Source organism: Ictidomys tridecemlineatus, chromosome 10 (assembly GCF_052094955.1).
Source record: "Ictidomys tridecemlineatus isolate mIctTri1 chromosome 10, mIctTri1.hap1, whole genome shotgun sequence".
Taxonomy (NCBI): domain Eukaryota; kingdom Metazoa; phylum Chordata; class Mammalia; order Rodentia; family Sciuridae; genus Ictidomys; species Ictidomys tridecemlineatus.
This window is the reverse complement of record NC_135486.1, coordinates 111,507,911-111,535,717: the sequence shown is the minus strand read 5'-3', so window position 1 is coordinate 111,535,717 and position 27,807 is coordinate 111,507,911. Positions and strand designations below refer to the sequence as shown.

The 27,807-nt window shown below is 35.7% G+C and overlaps 1 protein-coding gene across 1 annotated transcript; it reads right to left on the bottom strand.

Annotated features, from left to right (window-relative positions):
- Nucleotides 1-1,524: 1,524 nt before the first annotated feature.
- Nucleotides 1,525-27,807, bottom strand: LOC101971980 (cytochrome P450 3A4-like). The gene is made up of 13 exons (XM_078023765.1): nt 27,737-27,807; nt 25,727-25,820; nt 24,625-24,677; nt 22,998-23,097; nt 20,630-20,743; nt 20,281-20,369; nt 19,444-19,592; nt 10,891-11,018; nt 9,238-9,304; nt 5,971-6,131; nt 4,412-4,638; nt 3,169-3,331; nt 1,525-1,745 (listed from the first exon to the last, which is right to left on the bottom strand). The coding sequence occupies exons 1-13, from the start codon at nt 27,805-27,807 to the stop codon at nt 1,650-1,652; spliced, it is 1,512 nt and encodes a 503-aa protein (XP_077879891.1). The 3' UTR covers nt 1,525-1,649.

The following is a 27,807-nucleotide window of genomic DNA, read 5'->3' as shown; positions in this document are numbered from 1 at the left end:
ATTCAGTTTGAGAAAATCATATGACCCTAGAAATTTGTCAATATCTTTGATATTTTCTATTTTAATGGAGTACAAATTTTCAAAATAGCTTCTAATTATCTTGTGTATTTCTCTCATATTCATCATGATATTTCCTTTTTCATCACAGATGTTAGTAATTTGAGTTTATTCTCTCTTCCTTATAAGCATGACCAAGGGTTTATGGATTTTATTTATTTTTTCAAAGAATCAACTTTTTATTTTGTCAATTTTTTTCAATTGTTTCTTTTGTTTCAGTTTCATTGATTTCATATCTGATTTTAATTATTTCCTGTCTTCTAATGCTTTTGGTCTTGATTTGTTCTTTTTTATTTTTTGGGGGGGGCTTGCAGATGCAATTTTAGGGCAATTATTTGTAGACTTTTCCTTCTTTTAAGAAGTGAACTCCATTCAATGAACTTTCTTCTTAGTATTGCCTTCATAGTGCCCCAGAGATTTCCATATGTTGTTTCACTGTTCTCATTTACCTCTAAGAATTTTTTAAATTATTTTAGATTTTTTGTGTAGTTGTACATGGACAACTCTGGCAAACTGTCCCTTCTGAGGACACCTTCCCAATTGTATCTCATATCTGACTTGAAGCTACCATTGTTCCCTCCACCACTACAAAGTGTGCCCTCACATTGCTGAACCACATCTAATGGCATTAGAAGTGAATTATTCAGGAAGGGAAAGGGAAGGAAGATATGGGACAGGAATAAGATGGAAAAATCCTGTGTAGCTCTAGATACCAGTTGAATAGGCTGTAAAATGATTGACTATCAATCATTTTCTAATTCAACACTCATTGTGCTTGTTATCAAGTTGGTTATTGAAGATGGACTACGAATGTGTTTCTTGCTTTCCAGAATCAATAATGGAGATAGAAGGAAATATGAAATCTAAACTAGAGGTACCATAATAACTACCTCAGTAGAGTGTTTCAAATTATGTGCTTTAAAAATTGCAGAAGGACACTATGAATATCTTTTCCAGCAATGCAAAAATTCACAGTGGGTTAACTGTATCTATCTTATTACTTAATTTGAATTTCTGAAAAAGCTCCATGTATTCAGTGATTGTGATGATAAAAATATTGAGTTTTGACTCTTACTGATTCAGTACTATATATCCCCTTAAATGGGCATAGAGGCTTCAGGATAAATTTTATAAGGATATGTTTATTGACTTTCTCATTATAAAACTTATCACAGCATATTTCAAAGAACGCATCATATATCAATGTCACTACAAAAGCCACCACAACCACCCTCATTTTCATTAAAAATTGTTGACAAATTTGGTGATAATTGTTGATTCTCTAATCAGAGTTCAGGAAGAGCTGCCAGTACTAACTGGTAGTGAGAGGAGAGAGCCCATTACACCCAAAAAGGGTGAGTCTTCACATCTGGCATAGAGGTAGGCACCTACTCTCCATCACAAAATAGATAATACTCTGCACACACCCTGAGAAGGCTCAGCAAAGTTCTCCAGCATGTCTTATCATTCACCAATTGAGGAATATAGAGTCTACCTTCATTCTGAGTTTTCTTCACAAAATAAATTTTTGTTCTTTCATGTTCTGTATCCCAGTGTCCAAGAAGAACCATGCAAAAAATTGTTAGAGAAGTTCAGGCTCCACTAATTGTCCCATCTCTGCACAAAGCCTTCAGAATAATCGGCTTTTCAGGTTGAAGAATTCCTAGCTTGCCTAATTTCATAGGAATCTGTAACATATAGCCAAGCACATGGAGAATGAGGCACAATGAATGAAGCAATAGTAACCACAGAAGCAAAGTAGAGAAGATACATTAAGCACAGTCATGCTTTACAAACATGAAAACTACTTTTACTTTCATGTATCTTGAATTCCTCCTACTCCTTCTCTAACATGTGTGATGATGGGATAGTAAAATTATTCATTTATGTGAAAAAAATATTTTATAAATATCTCTTATACTAGGCCTGAGACAAAATGAGATCGACTTATTTACTTTATTGATAAAATTGTAAATTAAAGACTGGAGTTGTGGCTTAGTGGTAGAGCATTTCCGTAGAATGTGTGAGGCACTGGGTTCGATTCTCAGCACCACATACAAATAAATAAAATAAAGGTCCATCAACTAAACAAAAAATAATTTTAAGAAACTTGTAAATTAAAAAAAAATAAGTTTCAAAAATTTAAAATAGATTCCTACACATTAAGACAAACTTTTAGAGAACTGTAGAAAGTTAATTTATTGCCTGCTGAAACTTAACAAAGAACACTGAGGAGGTTTTATACACTTCAATGTCATAAACAGTCTTCAACTTCCAGGGGTCTGTTCACTTATCCCAGTTGAACTCAATCTGTAGAATGATGGAAGTGGTCTTAATTCCTTAAGACCTTTATGCTTTGCTTTGCTCTTTGGGAATCTTCTCTTGGCTTCTAAGCACAGTGCAAATGGGGAACTTATGAGCCCTTCAGTGTTTTCACTAAATCCTCATGCCATTTCCAGAATCACTCCACAAGCCTGAGGGGATCTCTAACAGAGTACTCTTTTGCTCTCAGTAAGAAGCAATTTATTGTTTAGATTGAGAAGTACCAGCCTGGAGAAGACAGAGCTTGCAGAAAGTATCTGCCACATTCCTGGTGTGTCAGAGGACCTCTTCCTATCAGACAATTGGCCCTGAAATCATCTCTATCCTCCTCTCCCATGCAGATGGCCCACTGAGAAGGAAAAGTTGCATATTAAACCCACAAGTCCTGGAAGTGAACCACTATCAATAGGGAAGTTGTGTAAGTTCTAGTGAGGAGAGCTTCACTTAAACATCATAATCCTGTGGTCACCACACCTCATGACTGTGCACAGGGTCTCTCCAGGAGACTTAAAGCTGAACTTACACTGTGCTCAAGTTCACAGTCCACACATACACATGTTACACTAATCTGCATTGAGTCCATAGTTTTTTATACTTTGGTCTTCATAAAGCCATAGACTTAGAGCCCCCAAAGTGAAGAACTCTAAAATATCAAAGATGGTGCAAAAGAGACTCATTGAAATATAGATCTAAGAATTAAATGATGAATGAGCATATTTTTTTCTGTGACTAGGTTCCTATGTTTGGAAAAACATCTTCAAGTAAACATGTACATGAAAATCTACTGACCTGTGTTTCCTTACAAGGTTGGAAAAGGAAGTTCTGCATTACTCTGACAAGAGCAAGTTTTATGTTCATGAGAGCAAACCTCATGCCAATGCAGTTTCGGGGGCCATTTCCAAAGGGCATGTACACATAAGGATCGATGCTGTCCTTGTTCTTCTTACTGAACCTGGTTTCACAATAGATGACAGATCAACAAAACATTAAAACCACAAGAGTTACTTGTTTCAAAGTGTCCCTTAGACACCCCCAAGCAATGGTGTAAAAGAGGCTTTTGGGGGCTGATTTTTATTGAAATCCAGCTGTTGTTTTTCTGTGAGAATTTTTAAGCTATGGAATTTTTCCACCCACCCTCCTCCCTTAACCTATTAGATCTTTCAGTCATTTTTGAGATGAGATTAATGCAGTTTAAAAGGAATCATGGTAAATTGAGACAGTAAAGGAAACAACACACAAAAAAAATATAAGACATATAAAGTATAAACACATAAAATGAAATGGCATAATGGTTTTGTCAGTTATGGCACATTCTATAAAATTTGAAAACACACACACACACACACACACACACACACACACATGCATACACACATACACAGTCATGGTGCTATATCTGAGGAGAATTAGTTTCAGCACCTGGCCACTATAAATTTTTGGGTGATGATGTCTCTTATAAAAATAATGGAGAAATATTTGTATACCCTAAGCACATACTGACATATATTTTAAATCATCTCTGGATTGCATATAATAACTAATGAAATGTACATACTCTACAAACACTTATTATATTAGACATTTTATAGGAGAATGGCAAGAAAAATGTTTATATTTAGTTGAAATCACAGATGAAAACCTGTACATACAGAGTGTCATCAAGTGATAATGAAAAATTTACAGCTTATTGTTAAACATTTTTTCAAATCAAATAAATATGATACAAACTAGTTTTGCAAAAAAAGTATATTTATACAGAAATACGTTTATGAGAACATAATCACATTATAAACTTGAGATTATTTAAAGAATTTGAGATACTGGATGGATATAGCATCCTTTTTGTTTTTTGTCACAAATTTATACCATTTTGCAAGTAGATGTCATGTTTGTAACATGAAAACAGCTTAAAATAAAAAGACATACATGAAAATGATTGCACAGTTACCTGTATGTCACCTATGCTAATAGATACAAGGATATGCTTGAATCAGCCTAGCCCAGTTTGTTCCCTTTCCCCGGGTCCCTGTACCTTTCAGGGAGGAACTCCTCAGGCTCTGGCCAATACTTTGGGTCTCGATGAAGAACAAAGATTGGTATCATCACCAGTGTCCCCTTCCTAATGAATACTCCATTGATTTTAATATCTTTCTTACAGATTCTGACAAGTCTGGCACCAATTGGGTACAACCTGAGAGTTTCATTTACCACCATGTCCAGGTACTCCATCTGCATCAGGGTATTATAGGTAACAGGTGCCTGAAGGGAATATAAGAAATTTGGGGGAATTAAGGTTTGAAACTAACGTTAAACTCAATCTATGCTGTATTATTAAAGTGATAGAAGATCCCCAAATATACTCAGAATGGTGAAGGAGAGTAGTGCTTACAATTGTCTAAGTATTCTAATAACAATCATGCCCATTTGACAACAATATCCATGGCCAATTGAGAAGTGTAGGGTAATTATGTCCATAAGTGACCTTTGGGACAATCCCAAATTCAGTTTGTAATGTCCTCAACAGCATCATGTACTACTTATTATAATGTGAGGAAAAGTGACTAATGGCACCAAAAAGAGAAAATGACAATTACACTCAAGCAAAATATGTGAAAGTCACTGTCACCTTTCACTAGAAAACTCATGCATCTATTTCAAGTAAATAGAACATATAAAAAAGGAAATAACCTTTCTACATCAGTTTATAGTTGAATAATCCTGCTTTGAAGATTATATATATAAATTCATAGAGATAACACTACATCATGTAAAAATGTAGGGAGAAACTGGTAACTTCCACCCTAATACGACCAAAAGAAGGCTAAGTTTGGATGGCACCATGTCACACAATTTCAGTTTGAGAGAACATTCTAAGAAGGACAAGAGGCCACTCTCATCCCCACCCTCTGTTGCTGGACCAGTCTCCTGGTTGTTCTCCATGGCTTTATTGTGAGCTCCGAAGAAGAGGCTTTGTGCCCACTTCATTGCCAAACCAGGCATGCCAGCCCCAGAGACCAGGTGTCTTCATATCCAATAGACTCCCCGTTTAGGGAGAGGTGTGAGGACAGCAGGCACTACATGTAACTAATGCCTGTGTGTCACTGGAGAGGACACAAGGTAGAAGTAAAGAGTTTGGCTCAGGATCCAGAAAACCTGGCTCATCCCCTGGCTGCCTCTCTCTAATATATGACTAGAGTGTGAAGATGTGTGGAGCAGAGCAGAATCGGCCTGCCCACAAAGCCCAGGCTCACTCAGCAGACAGCTAGGCAGGAGCTCATGCCACAGATCAGCAGAGATAATGATCTGGACACTTGAGTGACACATGCTTACACTTCCTAGGTATCATCATGGTAACTGGTAATGGGTACAACTGAAATTTCACTCTTTTCAAAATTCCTTGTAGTTTTGGGAATAACATTTTCCCCAAAATGCTATTTTCTTCTTCATTTGTCTCTTTATATTCTTTCCAAATTAGAGCTGGTAAAAAGAATCAGTGACTATATTTTTGCCAAAGCCTCCTAGGAAGTGCAAAGGAGGTAGTCTTGTTGAGGCTCCACCTCTCTCCTCCCTCTCCAGGTACCATATTCTCACCTTATTGGGCAAAGCTGCATCAATCTCCTGCTGCAGTTTGGTCTGGACATCAGGATGGGTGGCCAGTTCATACAATATGAAGGAAAGAGCACTACTAGTGGTCTCATAGCCAGCAAAAATGAAGATAATTGATTGGGCCACAAGCTCCAGATCAGACAGGGCTAATGGAAGAGGAAACACAATTTAGGTAAATCCAGCAAATCACAACATCAGAGTTTGGATGAAGAAAAATTCCATTACAACCCAAAGATCACTAAGCAGGACCATAGAAAAACAATTCAGGTTCATTCTCAGAGTTGTTTTCACTCTCGCGTCTATCTGATAGGGGAGACAATGGAAAACTTTTTTTAATCCAGTTTTCCTGAAGTCTACACCACTCTTGGACTTGGCTACTAACTGTACCATTCTCAGTACCACCAAAGATAGGTAATTTCAAGAAACACCATTTCTATCTAAGATACACAGTATAATCAATATGTCCCTTAGATTATCATAAATCTACTTTGTGTAAGTAAAAAGAAGATGATATTCTTGTCCAGGACAATTTTAAATTATTCTAGATAACATATAGCTTGAGATACTGATTTGATTATTTGTAATACTAACATTTCAGTGTGTGGGAAACTGAAGAATCTTTCATCTAAGCATGCTGGAGGAAATGTAAGAAAATATTGGACAGCAAAGAGACTGTTGCTACTCAAAGCCTGGTCCATGGACAAGCAGCATCAACAGCATTTGGGAAATTATCAGAAACACAGAATCTCAAACCCACCCTAGAACTACCAAGTCAAAATGTGAGCTTCCATAAAATGTGATGATTTTTGTGCATATCCTCCCCTGAAAAGTAGGGCTCATGGAAGTGAGAGGTATTAGGTAATATAAGACCTGGGGTATTTGTCTTCAAAATGGATCATCTCAGAATACACAAAAACTACAGAGTAACACACAATGTTAGAAGAGTAGTGACTGACACTGATCTAATGAATGTCATTAAAGTCATAAAAGAAAACTGTCAATAGAGTGGCAGTGGGCATGACATGTGGTAAAAAAGTAGGGTCTCTTTTAGTAAAACACAACACTTATTCAGTTATGACTGAATGTCACTTTCCTTAGTACATGCCCTCTCTCTGCTCTAATTCATACACACCAAACAGCTCTTCTGATGGAAGCTGACCTCCAACTTGATTTTTTCTCTTGACAGGAGCTAAGCATAATTATGAAATTAACTACTGTATCTTGGAATGCATTAGGACGTGTAGATATCTGGGGCCCTGAAAAAAAAATTGTCCCTATGCCAAACATGCAATTCAAGATAAAAAAAATACACAAAACAAGTGTTTGAAAGGTCTACAGAGTTCAGATTTACTGATATATTTTTCTATGGTGATTTTCTATGATGCTATCATGATAACATCTAATTATAAAATCTTTTATCCCAGTGAGTTTGAACCCCATGAAATAGGACTATAAAGTCAAGGTTTGGGGCAGGTGCAGTGGCACACACACCTGTAATCCTAGTGGGAGGCTGAGGCAACAGGATCACGAGTCCAAAGCCACCCTCAGCAACAGCAAGGTGCTATACAACTCAATGAGACCTTATTTCTAAATAAAATACAAAGTAGGGCTGAAGATGTGGCCCAGTGGTTGAGTACCCCTGAGTTCAATCCCGGGTACCCCACTCCCAAATGCCAAATAATAATAATAATAATAATAATAATAATAATAATAATAATAATGTCAAGTTTTGAACCTCAGGTGTTTGCATTCATACCTACCAGACATATGTGAATGTTTAAATTTTAATTAATTGAAAGTCAGTACACTTCAGTTCCTCAGTGGCACTAGCCACATGTCAAATGGCCAGTAGGCACGTGTGTTTTGTGGTTATTATTCTGAAACAGTTAAACTATAGACTGTCTCCATCATCACAGAGAGCTGAATAGAACTGGGTAGATACATATAGCATAGATATATGTATGTATGTATGTATATGCACATGTGAAGACAAAAATATGTACACTGGGGGGGTGGACTTATGGCTCAGTGGTAGAGTGCTTGCCTCACATGTGTGAGGCCCTAGGTTCAATCCTCAGCACCACATAAAAATAAAATAAAATAAAATTTTGTGTAAACCTACAACTAAAAAAATAAAGATTTTTAAAAAATTATGTACAGTGGCAGGCTGTAATAAGCCCAACCCTCACTCTAAAATTAATTGTTCAACATTCAGGATTTTTTCATATGATTGTCAAGACACTAGGTACCCCAAATTAGAACTGCAATGGGAGTATTTGTGTCACAGAAATAAGCTCTAAATTAAGAAAATTCCTTTGAAGGAGAGAGAAAAATTGTTTATATCACTGGATGTGAGTAGATACAGAAGTATTTCTTTCCTCTGGTTCATGTAAAAGTATTTCATTTTAATAAACTTGTCTGCTGAGAGTATTTAAAAGCAAAAAATCCACAAGATAATCACAGATTTTAATTTCTAAATTCCATTAATTACTAAATAAATAAATAAATAAAACCCTAAGATTCAGGGAAAAATCACTGATTCCAAAGCTGTCTGGAGAAACAGAGCAGAAATATTCTGATTTAGAATATCTTAAATCAGAAAGCAAGAAAATACTTGGAAAATAAATGAAAAGGGCACAGAATACACTGTATGTTCCTATAATTTGGATACATGTCAGAGAATGCAAAAGACAAAGAGCAAACCCTAAGGAAGTCTGTGGAGTTTGAATGATAGAAGTGTATCAATACAGGATCCTGAACTGTGACAAATATAACTCTCTGGTGCTGGATATTAAGAGTGAAGCAGTGTATTCAATACTACATGGAGAACCTCTATGTTTTCAGCTCTACATCGTTATGGATGTATAATTTCTCAGAATAAACAGAATCTACTTTTTAAACAATCACAAGGAAAGGTGACAAGAATAATAGAGGACTCAAGAGCCTACATGAAAGGGGTTCTAGTGGACAAATAAGGGAGAAACTGAGCATCAAATAAAAATATTAAGAAAATAAGTTGAATAAAAATACCATGCTATGAAAGAAATACTTGTTTATATCATCTTCAACATTGAACATCGCTCTAGGTGTGCTTCTAAAAAATTCCTCACACTACTGTATATAATATCCAAGCATGGCCTTTCTGCAACTTGGTAGAAATGCTCTTCTTTCTGAAAAACCTGCTGAACATTTCAAGAATAAACCTTCCCACTGAGTTTCCCCATTAGTAGACCAGGTAGCAACCTTGGTTACCTTTATGAGATTTCACATCTTTGGAATTCTGAGAATTTATCATAAGCTGAAGAAAATCCACCCGATGCTAGAAACAGAGTGATTTCAAAGATAGAATGTTAATTATAAAGTCAGAAAAAAATTAAGAATGCAGAAATTATCTACCCTTCTGAGACTATGATTTCTTTAAGTGCAGAAGTTCAGCTGGAGTTTCCTAAGACATCAGGGAAGAAAAGTATCCATCTACAAACTTTGGAGAGTAGGACGGTTCCCTAAGTGAAAACTGGCTGTGGTATTCAATAGCTACAGCTCTTTGCTCTTCCTGCTTCTGAGCTGCTGTGGATTCTGAACACAACCTCCTGGCTAGAGAGTGGCTGGATTTGTGTCCTGTTACATTTGTTTTCTCAGGGAGATGTCCTGGACTGCAATATTTTGTTTTACTGCCTTAATTCTTCATCAAAGATGCCACAGATAAGTCTCCTGACATTTATAGTGCTCATCATTAGATTTTGGGCAAGCTTCTTGAAATATCCCACTATGCTTGAAGCTATGAACTTGTACTGACACCTGGAGGGCCCACACTGGCTCCCTGGCCTGAACACAACCTTGTGCTGGCCTTTGTACATGAAAAAAAAAACTTCACCTAACAAACCCATGCCTGCTCCATTAGGGGCCAGACAGTACCAGCTTCCCTGAAGATGCCTTCTATGGAGTTTGTGTAAAATGAGAGGTTTGTAAATTCAATGATTTCTTGACAATATAAAATCTGATAAAATTAAACTACCAGGAAAAAATTATGTTGAAATTTTATCTATTGAAGAGAAGGGATATGATAAAAAAAATTCCTCTATTTAAAAAAATCTTTTCAACTGATATATGAAAACATTAAGGTATACACATATTAACAATGTACCTGATTACTTTGATATATGTATATGCTATTTGATGTTTATGTCAGTTTAGACACATCTTTAATTGCATGTATCATTTCCTGATGATGGATATTTTCAAAATCTATTTAGATCAATTAATAGGAACAATTTTAAACTAGTGCAGCAATAAATATGGGTGTACATATCTCACTTTGACATTCTGATTTCACTTTCTGTGGCTAGATAACCAGTAGTGAGTTTGCTGGATCATAAGGTGGGTGTGTATTTGATTTCTGAGGGCCCTCCAGACAATTTTCCATAAAGGCTGTCCTAATTTACATTCTACTCAGCAATATACAAGAACTCCTTTTTAGAGTATTTGGGACTTTTTCAATCAGCAATATTTATGCCTTGAAAAACTAAATTCCATGCCTATTATTTAATTGTAAATGTTTTTTCTTTGGTTCACTATTTTTCCAATATTTGAAATATATAATTTTATTTATTTTAATCTTTTTATTAGTTCTTTTTAGTTATATGAGAGTAGAGTCCATTTTGACATAATTATAAAAGCTTGGAATACATCTTACTCTAATTCAGCTCCCTCTCTGATTCATTCTTGTAGCTCAGTTACAAGATGTTAAATTTTTTATTCTCCCCAAATGAAAACCCTCTACTACTCTCAACCAAGAGTTCTTCATCTACCTTTTAAAAATATACAAAGAAGTTTGGAAGTCATACACCCATAGACAAATAAGTTATCAAAAAATGGACCTCCTCTGTATCCATCACCGGATTTTACCTGTTGTTTCTCTTGAAGGCGACTTTCTTTCATTCTCTTTATAGCTTCTTTTAAAAAAAATGTGACATCCTTTGGAAACAGAGAGATATTCATTGCCTCATAAATTGGAGTAAGGAATGGAAAGATTGCTGCAGGGAAAAGAAAAAACAAAGGACACTTCAGTGAAAAATGTAAAATTTACCTGAAGCAATTACATCTTTTCTAACAATCAGAAAAGTGGAAGTCACAAGGGTTTCTAAAGAGTAACTGTTCCTGTTAGGACCACTGATTGGGCTCCAGGCCCTCGGCTGAGCAAGAGGATGTCATATATAGGGCCACCACTACACCAGTGAAATCAGTGCCCCCTTCTATCTCTATAAAGTGACCAAAGGAGCAAGATGAAAACCCTGACCCCTTTCTCCTTTGTGTACTGAAATAGCATTTTTTTGGATAAAACTAGGCTTTAGTCTGATGCTGCAGTTAATCATGCTCTTCAAGTAAGAGCATACAGGATGGGCCCAATAGAGCATGTGTTCTTCAAGTACCATGGGAGAAATCCAGAAGGCATTTTTTAGAAAGAAAATTGGGAAACTCAAAGTATGGGAAAATTAATCAATATTCACCTAAATAAACACTGGATGAAAGAAGAAATATAAAGGGAAAACAGATAAAGTATTAAAAGAAAAAAAAAGAAGGCATAATACATTACACTTGTGGAATGAAGAAAAAGCCATTATTGTGTAGCAGAAAATTGTTATCTATTAAATAAAAACAAAGATCACAAATGAACAATCTAACTTCACACAATAAATCATGAAAAAAAAGAACAAATTAAACCTAAAGAAAGCAGAAGGAAGAAAATATTGAGAACCAAAGTGTAATCTAATTAAATAGAAAAATAATGTCAATAGAAGAAATTAATAAAAACACATGTGATTATTTGAAAAATATCATCAATGTTGCCAAAATAATAGCTAGACTGACCGAGAAATAGAAAGACAACAGTTACTAGCATTCAAAATGAAAAATGGGAAATACTGACATTATAAACATAGAAAGAAATATAAAGATATTGTAACAATCAGATTATCACAACAATTACATAAGTTAAATGAAATGGACAAATTCCTAGGAAAACACAGACAATAGAAACTGACACAAAAAGTAATAGACAATATACATAGACATACATCGCATGATGAGATTAAAATAGAAATTAAGAACTTTTCTACAAAGAGAAGCTCAGGTCCAGATATTCCATGGACAATTCCACCAAACATTCAAAGAACTAATACCAATTCTCTACTTCTTCACAAATATTCATAGAAATATCTAGTATTTTCTAATACAGAATACAGTGAACACTTGTAAAAGATCCTAAAATGCCCGAGTTAAAGTAATCATAAGACTTAACACAAAGATAACACAGGGCAATTACAAACTGATATATCTTATAATTATGGATGCAAAATACCAACTAGTATTAGCAAATTAAAACCAACATCATAAAAAAAATTATATACAAGAAAATTCAGATTTGGAGATCAGGAAAAAATGGTGTCTCACCAGAACTTATAACATCCCAGCAGTCCCTGGAGATTGAATTAAAACAACAGTTCTGTGGGGAGATGGAAAGACTGTGGGGAAATGATAGCAAGCAACCCAGAAAACCAGCAATCAGGCAAAATCCAAAAATATCAACTTATAGAATATCAAGAGAATTAATTCATGGGATAGATAGCAGCAGTTCTGGGTGTGCATTGGTTCCACTTGGGAAGAGGAAGCTCCTCCCCAATGGGCCCAAATTACTCCCAGTTTAAGATGAATGGTGCTGCTGTTCAACAAAATCATCATCTGAGAAGAAAATAAGCTCATCAGAGCTAGCTCAACAGAAAGACCAGGCACTCTCCAGCAGAGAGTAAAAGTGGGGAAGGGGCATCAGCTAAAAACATTCTCTGTTAGTACTTCCTGGGAGGGAGACTAGGAATCCCTGCAATTTACCCTTGCTTTTCATGTTTCACTCATTTTCACTTTTTCTCCTTTTTGTATTGTTTCTGGTATATTTTCTTTTTAAATTCCAAGAAAAATGGCCACCTAATCCTTACCTTTTACCGTATTGGCAGGTGTACACATCATGCATCAATCTTGACACAGGAGTGGGACTACAACACAGAAAAGGAGAAGCTTTGTGGGGCAAGCTGCAGCTGTCTGACAGTCTGCAGAGTGAAGAGTGAAGGACACTTTCATTTGAAATTGGCAGTCTGACCATGGCTGGCAGGAGATGGAAATAGGACAGATCAGGGTCAGTTTGAAAACCCTGGGCCTGTGAAAGCATCCCACAGCACCTGTGCCACCTCCCCAAGATCCAGAGGGTCTGAGGGATGGAGGGAAACATTCTACACACACAACCCAACACAGGGACTCAGGCTTTCTGAAGGAGGGGTGTCAGACACCCAGATCCTATATTGATGTCTTTGTTTTCTAGAAGTTGCCCAACAACCCTACCACACTCACATTCCCACCCCAGTCACAAGAACAAAGTCATTTTTAAAGTGAAGTCTGCTCTGAATCAGACAATACTCCCACAGCAGATGCTTGCCAGGCAAGGGGTTCAGAGCTCAGCACACAAACTCCTCCAGCAAGTTTGGCCAGCTTGGGCCAGAGCTGAAAACAGACAAAGAGCATGACATTGGTATCACACAAAATTTTTCATAGGTGGGAGATTCTAAATCAAAACCCAACAAATCAATGTCTGCAAATTTAAAGATTCAACAGGAAGAAAAGTGAAGCTCTATGTGTGGTCTTGCATTCACTATTGGAGATAAACTCCCAGTGTCTTCTCTGTATGTATTTTTTAGAATTCATATAATTTACTTTTTGAATGAAATGAATCCCATGTGAATTCTGCTTCTCTTTCACCTCCATTCCATTCTCCTCAGCTTCATTGTTTTTTTTTCTCTTTTCTCTGTCTCACATTTTATTTATTTTACTTTTTATTTTCTTTATGCTCTATCCTTCCTAATACAGTTTGTCATACTATATTGTTAATGCTAAATCTTTTCCACCTACTCTATGTTAATTCTCACTTACTTTTCTCTTTGGTTAATAGAGTTGCAGAGCTCATTAGTAATAAATACTACAGTATATGTTGATATAAGATTTGATATTGAGTTATTACTGTTACTGGCACTTATTCTCTGAAAGTCGTACATGTTCTTGAGCCCAAGACTGATTACATTGATTAGATGTGTTAAAGCTAAGATATGTCTTCATATCAGAGCTTAAAATGATGAAATAAATATTCATTAAATGCCCCCACATACGTGAGAAGAAGGAATCCATCTCAACATATACACAAATACAGAATGTCAGCAAACATGTGGAGACAGGATGACAGCCTGTCTCCAAACCTTATTATCCTCCAATACTAAATTCACAAATATTGCAGTTGATGAAATCCCAAGCGAATTATTTAGAAAGTTGATTGTTAACATTATCAATAACAAAAAACATGATCTAAGGAATGAACTCTGTTTGAGAACACAGGATGTGAAAGATATTCTAAAAAGACCAAACAAATCCTAGAAATAAAAATCTCAATAAATCAAATAAAAATTTAGCTGAATTCTTGTAAATATATTAGATCACCTGGAAGATAAAACTTCACAGTTGAAACAAGATATATAAACCTCAGTCAGCAATAAAAGAGAAAAAAAGAAACCTTGATGAGATTTTCCAATAGCTCTGGGATGACATAAAGGGGGCATATAATTCACCATACTGAATTTCATCTTTTTGCATATCCATAATGCATTGATTAAAAAGAATGATAAATGAATAGAATAAAGACCAGTAGACTAAAGGAAAAGGAACAGGTTAGAGGGAGAGGCGAGGAACAGGGGAAGTACTAGAGACTGAAATAGAGCAAATTATATTCCATGCTTGTATAATTGTGTCAGAATGAAGCTCAATATTATGTGTAATTATAATGCACTGATCAAAAATTAAAAACACTGAAGTAGCAAAGGATAGAAGAAAATTACTTCAACATCATAAATGTTATACATGAAAATCCCAAACAGCATATGGACAAGAAAAATCTAAAAGCATTTTGTTTAAATTAAGGAATAAGACATAGATGTCCACTGTCACCACTTTTAGTCAATATATCAATTGAAATCTTTGAGCAATGAGGCCAAAGAATGAAATAAAAGGAATAGGAAAAAGAGAATTTAAATTATTATTCTTTACAAATATTGTGATCTTAAAATTCAAAGACAAAAAAACTGAAAGATGAATTGTAGTGTTGATGAGAAATAATCCCACATGTCTATCGTTCAAAGAATTTTTGAGAAAGGTGCTATGAAAGTAAAATATGAAAAAACCATTCTTTTCAATAAATGCTGTTGGTTCATCTGGACAGAGACATACAAAAGATTAAAGTTAGGCCCTGGATTCATATGGTAAAAACATCCAACTAAAAATGGACCAAAGATGTAAACATAAAATTAAACCAACTCTTAGGAAAAAAGCAAGAAAGTAAAGCTTTACAATTTTATATCTGGAGTCTAAGATTGTGAAGCCAAAGAAAGGAAATAAAAACAAAAATTATATATTATAAATATAAAAAGATGGTACTTCCAAATATACAATCAAAAAGGCAAACCAGACCTGTAGATGAGGAGAAAAATATGGCAAAACACAGAACATCAGGAATCTGTATCCAGAATATAGAAATTATACAACTCACCTACAAACAGAAATACAATTGTGACTTGAAAATACCTTTATAGAAAGTAGACATAAAAATAGCTCAACTTGTTCAACATATTAGTTTATAGAAATTAAAATCAAACCCACAATGAGATGCCACAATACAACTGAGAGAATGGCTAGAAACAAAACAATGGGAAAAACTAAGTTTTGGACAGGAAAGAGAGAAACAGCAGCCCTTGTGCATTCCAGGTGGGAACTTGAGATGGTTGTGGCTTTTCTGGAAAACATACTGACCCTTACTTTATGAGGTAAACATTAAATTGATATACAAGGCAGAAATCCCTAGTAAATACATACACCCACAAACAATGGAGCATCTACATTTATCAAACTCTTCTCAATTTCAAGAGTAAAATAGACCACAATCAATAATACTGGATGACTTTAACCAGTATAGATCTAATAGATCTTCCAAACAAAGGCTAAATAAAGAAACTATAGAACTCAATAATATAATCAATAACTTGGACTTAATAGACATATAGAGAATATTTCACCCATTAATGAGTAAATACACTTTCTTCTCAAGAGGACATGGATTCTTCTCTAAAATATACCATATATTATGCCACAAATCAAATCTTAGCAAATACAAACAAACAGAAAGAGTACCCTGCATTCTATCAGACAATGGAGTAAAATTAGAAATCAATGATAAAATGAAAAATAGAAGGTACTCCAATGCCTGGAGGCTAAAAAACTAATGCTATTGAATGAGCAAGAGATAGAGGAAGATATCAGAGAGGAGATTTAAAAATTCTTAAAGGTAAAGGAGAACACTGATACAACACTGATACAAACCATATAGAAATCTCTGAGACACTATGAAAGCAGTACTAAGAGGAAAATTTATTACATGGAGTTCATTACTTAAAATAAGTAAAGTCAACAAATAATTGACCTAATATTACATCTCAAAGCCCCCCCAGAACAAGAGCAAATCAAAACCCAAAGTATTAGAATACAGAAAATAATTAAAATTGAATATGAAATCAATGAAATTGAAACAAAAGAAACAACTGAAAAAATTTACAGAATAAAACATTGGTTCTTTGAAAAATATAAATAAAATTAATAAACGCTTAGCCACACTAACAAAGAGAAAAAGAGAAAGAGAGAGAGAGAGAGAGAGAGAGAGAGAGAGAGAGAGAGAGAGAGAGAAATCATAAATTACTAAAATCTGTGATGAAAAAGTAAATATCATGACGGACACTTCTGAAATACAGAACATAATTAGAAGCTATTTTGAAAATTTATACTCATATTAAATAGAAAATATAAGCCATCAATAAATTCCTAGAGTCGTGATCTACCCAAACTGAATCAGGATTATATACACAAGTCAAAAAGATCAATTTCAAGCAAGGAAATAAAAGACACCATCAAAAGCCTACATAAAAAGAAGAGCCCCAGCCATCCAGATTCTTACAAGACCTTCAAAGCAGACCTAATACCAATACTCCTCAAATTATTTCATAAAATAGCAAAAAAGGGAACATTTCCAAACTCATTCTATAAGGTCAGTATCACCCTGATTCCAAAACAGCCAAAGACACATCAACAAAAGAAAATTTCAGACCATTACAAAAGAAAATTTCAGACCATTATCTCTAATGAACATAGATGTAAAAATTTTCAATTAAATTCTAGCAAATCCAATACTACCAGAAGTGTTTTACACATTTAATGCAATCCCTATTAAAATCCCAGTGACACTCTTTATAGAAATAGAAAAATCAATTGTAAAATGTGTTTCAAAAAATAAGAGACCCAGAATATCTAAAGGAAACCTTAGCAAGGAAAGTGAAGCAGGAGGCATCACAATACCAGACCTTAAACTATACTACAGAGCTATAGTAATAAAAAGGCATGGTATCTGCACCAAAATAGACTTGTATACCAATGGTACAAAATAGCGGACACAGAGACAAACCCACATGAATATGGTTATATCATACCAGATAAAGGTGACAAAAGTATTCACTGGAGAAAAGAGCCTATTCAATAAATGGTACTGGCAAAACTGGAAATCCATATTGGCACCAAAACAGATTCGCAGAACAATGGTACAGAACAAAAGATATAGAGACAAACCTACACGAATACAGTTATTTCATACTAGACAAAGGTGCCAAAAACATTCATTGGAATAAAAGATGGTCACTTCAACAAATGATGCAAGGAAAACTGGAAATCCATATGTAGCAAAATGAAATTAAGCCCCTTTCTCTCATCATGCACAAAACTTAACTGATTATGAATGAAGCACCTAGAAATTAGGCCAGAGACCCTGAACTTAATAGAAGAAAAAGTAGGCCAAATTTTTCATTATCTTGGATTAGATTCTGACTTCCTTAACAAGATACCTAAAGTGCAATAAATAAAATCAAGAGTCAAATAGATTGAAACTAAAAAGAAACAATAAGGTGAAGAGAGAGCCTAAAGAATTGGAGAAAATTTTTACAGCATAAACATCATATAGAGCACTAATCTCCAGGATATATAAGAACTCAAAAAATTAACACCAAGGAAACAAATAACCCAATCAATAAATAGGATATGTAACTGAACAGACACTTCTCAGAAGAAGCTATACAATTGGTCAATAAATATATGAAGAAAGGTTTAACTTCTCTAGTAAATACAGAAATGCAAAACAAAACTCCTCTTAAGATTTTATCTCACTTCTCTCAGAATGGTATTTTTGAAGAATATAAGCAAAAATGTATGTTGGTGAGTATGTGGGAGAAAAGTCATACTCTTACATTGCTCGTGGGAATGCAAATTGATGCAATCAATATGGAAATCAGTTTGGAGATTCCTCAGAAAAGTTGGAATGAAACCAATATTTGACCGAGCTATCCCACTCTTCAGTTTATATCTAAAGGACTTAAAATCAGCATACTACAGAGACATAGCCACATCAATGTTTATAGCAGCTGAATTCACAATAGATATCCTATGGAACCAATCTGGATTCCCTTCAGTAGATAAATGAATAAAGAAACTATGGTGAATAAACACAATGGCATATTATTCAGCATTAAAACAGAATAAAATCATGAAATTTTCAGATAAATGGATGGATTTGGAGAATACAATGCTCAGTGAAGTAACCCATTCCCAAAAAAACCTAAGGCGAAATATTTTCTCTCATATTTGGATGCTGATCCATATTGGGGGGGGTGCTTATTGGAGGAATGGAGGAACTTCGGATAGGGCAAAGGAAAGAAAAGGGAAGGGAAGGGTTATAAGTATAGGACTGATGATGCAATAAGATGGACATCATTACCCTAGGTACATGTATGATGACACAAATGGTGTGAATCTACTTTAAGTACAAGTACAGAAATGGAAACTTGCACTCCATTTGTGTATTATATAGTGAAATGCATTCTGCTGTCATGCATAACTAATTAGAACAAATAAATTAAATTAAAAAAAAGGAATGAAGTACTCCCACATGCTGTAGGATACAAGAATTTGAAAAAACAATGATAAATGAAAGAAGTCAGACATGACTTTTAGGATTCCATTAGTAGAAAATTCACAGTATCAGCAAATCTATAGAGTCAGAAAATAGATTCATGGTTGCTTAGACCTGGAAAATAGAGAGTTAATAATGAAATTATAGCCTGCTTCTGAGTTGATAAATGGTCACTAGTGATGGCTCCATATATCTTTGTACTGAAAACCATTTAATTGTATAAGTGGGGGTAATACAAAGGTATATTAATTATGTATCAATAACCCTCTTATTTAAAAGAGAATGAATGAATAACATGGTAGTTCACATACTTATTGAGAAGAACAAAGAGTCAAAGAAATCACATCTTAAGAGCTTCTTGACTTTCTCCACAAAGGGATCTTGTGGGTTGTTGAGGGAATCAATATTCACTCCAAATGATGTAGCAGTGATCACATCCATGCTGTAGGCCCCAAAGATGCTAAATAAAGAATGACATGGAAAGTTAAAACCAGTGCCTCTTCCCAATCCTTCCACTACACATGCAGCAAGAAGTAGTAGTAAGTTCATGTGCCCAAGGAAGACAAACAGAGAGCCCCACATTGTCAACAGTTATCTGCTAGACCATCAGATAAGTCTATGATCCTTTCACACTGACCATGAGTTCTTTGAGTTTAAAATGAGGTACTACCGTTGTTCCAGAATTGATAGGAACAGTGAGGTGAAGTAGACTCCCCTCTGAACTCAAGAATTTCACCCACACAGGTATAAGATTCATAATCAGAATACTACAGTAGCACAAATAAAATGTAGATGATGACAATTGTGTGCAAACTGAGCTTCAGCAGGACAAGGGTGGAATAACTGAATCTTCCTAGAGGGCTCAAAAAGGTGACCTTGACCTTGACAGTATTTTGTCTTCTAGTATATCCAAAGTCATAAACAGTATCCAAACAAACCTTGGTGGATACAGGAGAGAAACTTTCTCCCCCAGCTGCTCTGTCTCCCTCTGGGAGCAGCCCTTTCTTGGATGAAAAGTTGGAGTTGTGACTCCAAACTTGCTTTTGTCTGCTAATTATATTAGCTCAAAATTAGGATTCAGTTCTGTGGCAGGCAGTTGAAGGGGCTCCTGCTGGAGCTTGGAATGCCAGAGCTGCCCTGCTACTTACTCTTTCAAGTTGATAAACTTGCCCTTCTCTGATTCCAGTCTCATGTTTTTCACCAGCACATCTCCATACTGGTTAATGATGGGGAACATCTACACACAAAACACAAGATCACCCATAGTTAACTGAGAAACTCAGTCCCCAAGGCTATGGTTTACCCAGGATGAAGAAGTATGGGACATTTATAATGAATCTTACTACATCTCTTCTAAAACATAAAAGAACACTTTTAGGAAGTTCAAATTCAGAGAACCATCCCTTTAAAAGGCCTTTAAAAGGGACTACTATCTACCTCATTTTCTACACATCCCCAGATTTACTCCCTATGTTTTTAATGAAAATCCCTCCTTACCTCCTTGAGTTTTCCACTGGTGAAGGTTGGAGACAGGAGTGTTCTCAGTCTCTTCCACTCTTCATCCTCTGACAAGGAGATAGCTTTTTTCATAAATCCCACTGGACCACGAACCTAGAGCCCAGAGAAAAGAGATTTTGTCCTACATAAATGTGAAGGTCTCCACAGTTGCAAAAGTTGTTAAATAAGTATCATTTATTTTAAAAAAATGCTTAATGACTACATACTAGGTATCAGGGCCTATTTCAGACACTCAATAATATCTATTTCAAGAGCCTAACCTCCTGAGAGTTTGGAAGAGACACCCAGGGACCTCACATTGTTTTTAGATTTTTATATTCCAACCTTTATTTAGATGCAAAATTTCTACTTGGTTGGAAACTTTTTCCAGGGGAATAGATGGAAAGAAGACCTAAGAGGACCTAGTACAACCTCCAGGGCTATGCAGAGCAGAAATCAATTGGTGACAGATACTAGATGTTCTTTGTCAACTGTATGTTACCTATGATCAGTTCTGTCTTTACATGCATTTATACCATAAGCATCTTGATAAAGGGGTCCCTAGGAATGATAATTTTAAAAATAATAATATTGAAACAAAAAATTTAAAATACAAGTGTAAAAAAGGAAAAAAAAACACAAGTTTTTAATGGAAGTTCTTTCAATATTTTCTAAAAGGGCAGAGAATAAAAGAAAGATAATTCTATTTTTCACCTGGGTGCTAGACTACCAAAGTAAAACCCTTGAAATTTAGTTCCATTATCTAAAATATACTTTTGTGTTAAAATGTATGCTTCCATCCAGGCACAGTGGTGCATGCCTGTAATCCCAGTAGCTCAGGAGTCTGAGACAGGAGGATCACAAGTTCAAAGCCAGCCTCAGCAATGGTGAGGTACTAAACAACTCAGTGAGACCCTGTCTCTAAATAAAGTACAACATAGGACCAGGATATTGGCTCAGTGATCTAGTGACCCTGAGTTCAATCTCCAGTACCCCACCACCTCCAAAAATTGTATGCTTCCAGCTCTTATTCACTGTAAACATTTAGGGGATTAGGAGCAGAGGGAAGCTTCTTCAACTTGACAGAGATTCTACAAAAAAACATTTTTAGCTAGCAGTATACTTACTGGTGGCAAACTGAATGCTTTCTCACAAGCAACAGGAATAATTCAACAATGTCTGCACAGTCATATACAGAAAGACAAGAAAAAAACATTCATCTGAGTGTATATTAGTGATTTCTACATGCTGGGAAGGGGTATGTAGAAGGCAAGTAAATAGAGGCTGGATTTGAGCAGTGTGCAATATATGCATGTATTGAAGATCACAGAAAATCCGAATATCATGCACAATAATCATACATTAAGCAAAGTTTTTAAATTTTGCATTGAAACCCAGGCCCTGTGCCTGTGAGGCAAGCATTCTACCAACTGAGCTATATCCCTAGCCTCCAAAGTTTTTAAAAAGTGAAGATAGAGATTGTATGGGAATACAAACACACACACACACACACACACACACACACACACACACACACACACACATTAGACTCATCTAAAATTGGGGTAAACTTTGGAAGATTAAAGTCTATATCCTTCAAATGTTCACTCTCCTGGCTCTTATTCAACTTCACACTGGAACTCCCAGCTGATGTCAGAGGAAAAGAAAAACAAATAGGTAAAAGGAATACAGATAGAATTTTCCCTATTTATAAGTGCAATCTTTGTCCAATGTGGTCACCACACAAGAAGTCAGGCACATTTCTAAGGATAATAAAGAATTGGTGAAAACAGATTAAAAACATAATCTAAATCTACACAAATGAAGGCATGTGATTCATTTGGACAGAGCTGCACACTCATTCATATAGGCACAAAAAAATAGGAAAATGAAAATAAAAAGCCTAGATTGTATAGATTCCTGTTACTATAGGAACAAGAACTCAATAAATTTATAGTCATGTAAGAAATTATCATTGGTTAAAGAAGAATAAATTCTACATGAAAGTTTCTGGTAATTTTTTGGCAAGAAATGTCCTCTGAATTTGTAAATATCTCAGAATAAAAATTGAGTTAATAAATTAAATAAATAAATGTTACTTTGGATTAGACAAAGGGGAACAAAAGAAAGGATGATGGGATGGGAATAGAAAATACTGTAGAATTAATCAGACATAACTTTCCTATGTTCATATATGAATACACAACTAGTGAAAGTCCACATTTTGAACAAAAACAAGGATGGAAGTTGTACTTTATGTATGTATAATATGTCAAATACATTCTAGAGTCATGTATAACTGAAAAGAACAAATAAAAACTTAAAAATAACTAAATAAATATTATAATATTGAAAAGTGAGTACTTACCCGCCGGTTGGTGAAGACAGAATAACATTCTTTGATGAGCACTGTTTTGATAATGCTGGGCTCTGTAGTAGCCAAAACAGGTTGTGAACCATCAAACAGGCTGTGATGGGAAAGCAAGGCTGATTAAATCTAAGAGGCCTGATTCTGTAGCAGGAATCCAGACTTTGATCCTGATGTTATCTATTCTACCTGGCTACTCCTACAATACATAGGAACATGAAGTTCTGGTTGGGGATTCTACCACAGAAACCACTGAAGTCTTCATAGCATAAAGGGTAATGTAGGTAAAATAGGGGTAGGAAAAGAAACTTAGAGACAAAATACACCTTCTAAGAGATCATAATTAGAAATAGCATTGGAACACTTGTTAAATCTAGATGGTGAATACAATAGTATTGCTTATACTACTTTCCATAACTTATTTATTTATTTGTTTATTTACTTATTTACTTATTTTTGTAATTACAGGTGGACAGAAGCCTTTATTTGTTTATTTTTATGTGGTGATAAGGATCAAACCCAGTGCTTCACATGTGCTAGTCAAGCACTCTACCACTGAACTACAGCCTTAGCCCAAGTCTCCAAAACTTTTTACATGTAAAGATATAGGTTTGTGAAAAATCGAAGGCACATAATTGACTAACTCCTCACAATTAATAAGTTTTGCAAGTGGTAGCTGAAATGGGGGCTTTGGAGATCCAGTGGGGCATGTTGTGTCCTTGGATCACATGGTGTCTATGGGCCATGTCAACTGAGCAGAACACTCTGGGCCAGCCCTGTGGCTTTCTGTGGATTGATGAGAGAAGAAGAGTCAATGTCTTCGACCACTATTTTTACTGTAGAGCAAAATGATTACACCTCATCTATGCCTCCCACCAAACACCCACCAGCTCTGAAAGGGAATAGTTTCTACAGTTAGCTGAGGCCACTCTCCAATATAAACCCCATAAATCCACCAGGGAACTCACTGGTGGAACTACATTCTATTTCTGGTCTTAATATCAAATAGATGAAGGAGAGAAAGAAATGCTTCATTGAAAAGTCAACACTGAAAACTTAAAAATGGCATATGAGCAACAATGATTGTGACAATTAAAAAGAATAAAGAAAGTAAAGGAAATGAAAAGCTGAGCAGAAATGGTTTTCCATCTGCTTTAGAGTACCTCCCAGCCTTTTGTTCAAAAGCATACATTGAATCTGAAATTTAAGTAAGGGAATTTTGTCTTTAAAAGGAAATCAGTGGAGGAAAGAGATGATGCTTTAGATTTATAAGCCCATGATTTTTTTGAAAGAATAAGTTCTCAAATAATACATTTTATTCCTATAAAGGTGTCAAAAAGAAAGAAAATGGGGAAGATAGGAATAGCCAGACATTGGACACAAAGTAAGGCTGGAGACTCTGGGTAATCAAAAGCAAGAGAAAAGCCAAAACATGCAACATTCTCAACCTAAGTCAGACTGTAGACCCAGACTCCTAGTGACATGCAGAACCTTTGACAGGAAAACCCTCCAAGGATTTTGCAGCACAGAAGGTTGAATCCCAAATGTTCTGGGCTGAGGTTGTTCTCACGCAATGGGGAACCACATCATATCAAGTCTATCAAAGAGAAATTTCCAGAATACTCACCCCCACGTTTTTCCATACTTTTTATAACATTCTGTGTCAAAATAAGACAAACCCTAGGAAGAAGAACAAAATGAAATTACATTATTGTTGCAAATGTACTGACATTCCATCAAATGACCCAAATCCCATGAAATCAGGCTTGCTGTTCCTCATAGGTGGTTAGAGAGAAGCTCTTATTCAGAGGCTTCTGAGAAGAAAAGAGAAAATATGCAATATTTGAAATAAAATATGTAAAGTTACTTGAATTTTCTATAACTATTATACATAATCAACAATTCCCCTTGTTTATGAATACAACATGCTTCTCTTCTGCAGTATTACTTTGTCTGCTTGTGTTTTCTCAGAAATACTGGGGCCTTCTGAATTATCACCTCCATAGGCACACGAGGAAATCCAGAGTGAGAGAAAATGAGTGTTTCCCAGGGCCATGCATGATCTTTTATCTCCTCATCAAGTATCATTTTAATTTATCTCATGTTTTGTGGTAGAATTCTGTTAAAATTAGGGAGTAAAGACACAAGAAACCTCTTCTAGCCTAGGAAATTTATATTGTCACAATCATGTTGTTGAGTAAGTAAGTGACATAGTGAGCAAATAAAAGTGGACTTGCCTTCCTGTGCTGGAGCTCAACTTAGAAAAAGTGAGATGCTACCTCTCTGCACATAAGACACAGATAGTTAGACACTGGCTGTGGGTTTTCATCATAAAAGCTAAGCAATTAATCTTCCTCATACTAAGTTTCATTTGTAATATTTTAACTGTGCAAATAAAGCATTCCAGAGATATGAGTGTACCTTCCCAGAATCTGCACTGAGAAAAACAGAAAAACTCTGTGAGAATGATCATAGTCTGAACATAAAGTCCACAGCTTACATAGTTGATGTGCCAGAGTCCTGAGCTCATCAACAGAAGTGCCTGAAATTATGAGGAGTTGTAAACAGAGCCTCAGAGTAAACCTGACTGTGCTTTGGATGGGGCCCTCACACAGTTTCTGAAGCTTAAAATCTCAAAACTTCTCTCACAGAGCTAAATTTCTACTGATGTAACTAAGCAGGTGTTTGCAACCAAAAGAGGCAAAACAGGGAGCTCAAATGACACTCACCCGGCGATAATTAAGAAGAGTTCCCAAAAAAGGCAGAGGTGTTGGCCCTGGAATTCCCAGCTTCTTAAAATATCTATGTGAATAGGTCCCATATCTATAAAGTGGAAGAGAAATCCAGGTCAAGGGATTGTAACTGTGTGTATATAGTGGCTCACGAGTCACTGATCAAGAATAGGAACAGTGAAGCCAGGCAGGTAACAGGTAGGCCCTAAATAATAAAAACAAAAACAAAAAACAAAACAAACTCCAATGGCTCTAATAACATATGCTCATCATCTCCTCTCTCACATTCCCTGAGAGACCACAAAAGTCATAATAGTTAGCTCAAAGCAGCTGATTATTGTTGAGTTCCATCATTAGGCTCCCAATGCTATAGTGAATATCTGATATAAGTCCCCAAACATGAGTTTGAAAATTCCTGAGCCATTCAGACTAGATTTCTTCCAGGTCACTTCACTCACTGCTGTCAATTTATAAAGTTGACTTGATGCCATCATGTTTGCCCCTCTAGTGGCCTCCAGTGGCGGCCATCCCCACTCTGGGACTTCTTAACTAATCAAACAGGAGTATTCTCCCACTTTTTTGTAACTCCTATATGGATGCCTTTTATTGCATCCCTGGTCCACATTCTCTGTTACTCATCTGCTGTAAGAGATTAAGAACACTGGTATATGGGAAACTGTTGAGTAAGAATAACCTGCTGGGCAGCTATATTTAAAGACATGTGCAATCTACGTCATGGTCGTATGTATTAGATTAATATTCCTTCAATTGTTGAAAAAAATGAGGCCATTTTTAAACAGGTTGTTTTTCACAAATACAAAATCCAAGGGTCCTATTTTGACCTTCAGAATGAACATGAAGAAATTACCTCAAAGAAATTGTAATGTTGAACAGAATAAATTTAAAACATTTTCATTAATTTTACAATGCCACTGGAGGGAAAATAGATGCAACAAAAGCCTGAATATTACCCTTTACTTCAATTGTTACAACCAGGTTTATATTTTCTATTTTCATATCATTATGAATACCTACTCTTGTAAAAGGGGATTTAAGATAGAAGTCAAAGGTCTCCTTGGGGCAATGTCTTCTACCCTCAATCAGAAATAACTGCTCTCTTCCCATGCTCCATTAAACCAGGAATCCCTCCATTTTTAAAAATATTTTTATAGTTGTAGGTGGACACAATACCTTTATTTATTTATTTATTTTTATCTGGTGTTGAGGATTGAACCCAGTGCCTCACACATGCCAGATGAGCTCTCTACCACTGAGCCATAACCACAGCCCAGGAATTCCACTATTTAAAGGAATTCTTCTACTAGATGGTTTTATTCATGCTCCTGTACTGGAATTTCATAAGCAAATATTTAAAATACAAAAAGGGCTTGGAAACTTGTGTCTCTTGATACTGTATTTAGATTTCAAATCAAGGGAGAAACAAATCTCTACACTGATGCTAACTTAAGGAATAAAAGTTCCAAATTTCTCCCAGGTCTTTGCTCAATATTTTAATCATTCAGCAGTAGTTGCATATTGCAGTGTGGAGCATTTGAGGTTTTGGAGGAGGGCTATTCTAGAGAAAGGGAAGATAACAGAGGGAAGTACTAGTCTGAGCCTGTCTTAGCACCTGAGCTGCACTTCATGCATTTTACAAATGGTGCTGGGATGTGGGAGGAGGAGCAAGAACCACCTGTTCCACAGGAGACAAGCCTCCTATATGTCTCTTCTAGTGCACATAGAACACAAAAGATAAACAATGACAGAGAAAGTTGTGAAGACCCCTCTTTACCCCCAGAATTCTGAAAGTTTACAAAGGGTGCATCACTTTTCCAAAGGTGTCCAATTGTTTGTAATCTGTATCTACTGAACTCTTCTGGTTGATTAATCTAGGTTCAAACTGAGACTCACTCTGAAGTTCACCCTCCAGCTCAAATCATATCACTAAACCTCCTAGTCACAGAAATTGGAGGTTTCAATAGGAGAAAAACCGGGACAGTTACTCACAGATAGAGGAGCACCAGGATGATTCCCAAGAGAACCCAGGTTTCCATGGAATAGTTTGGGATCTGGTCCAT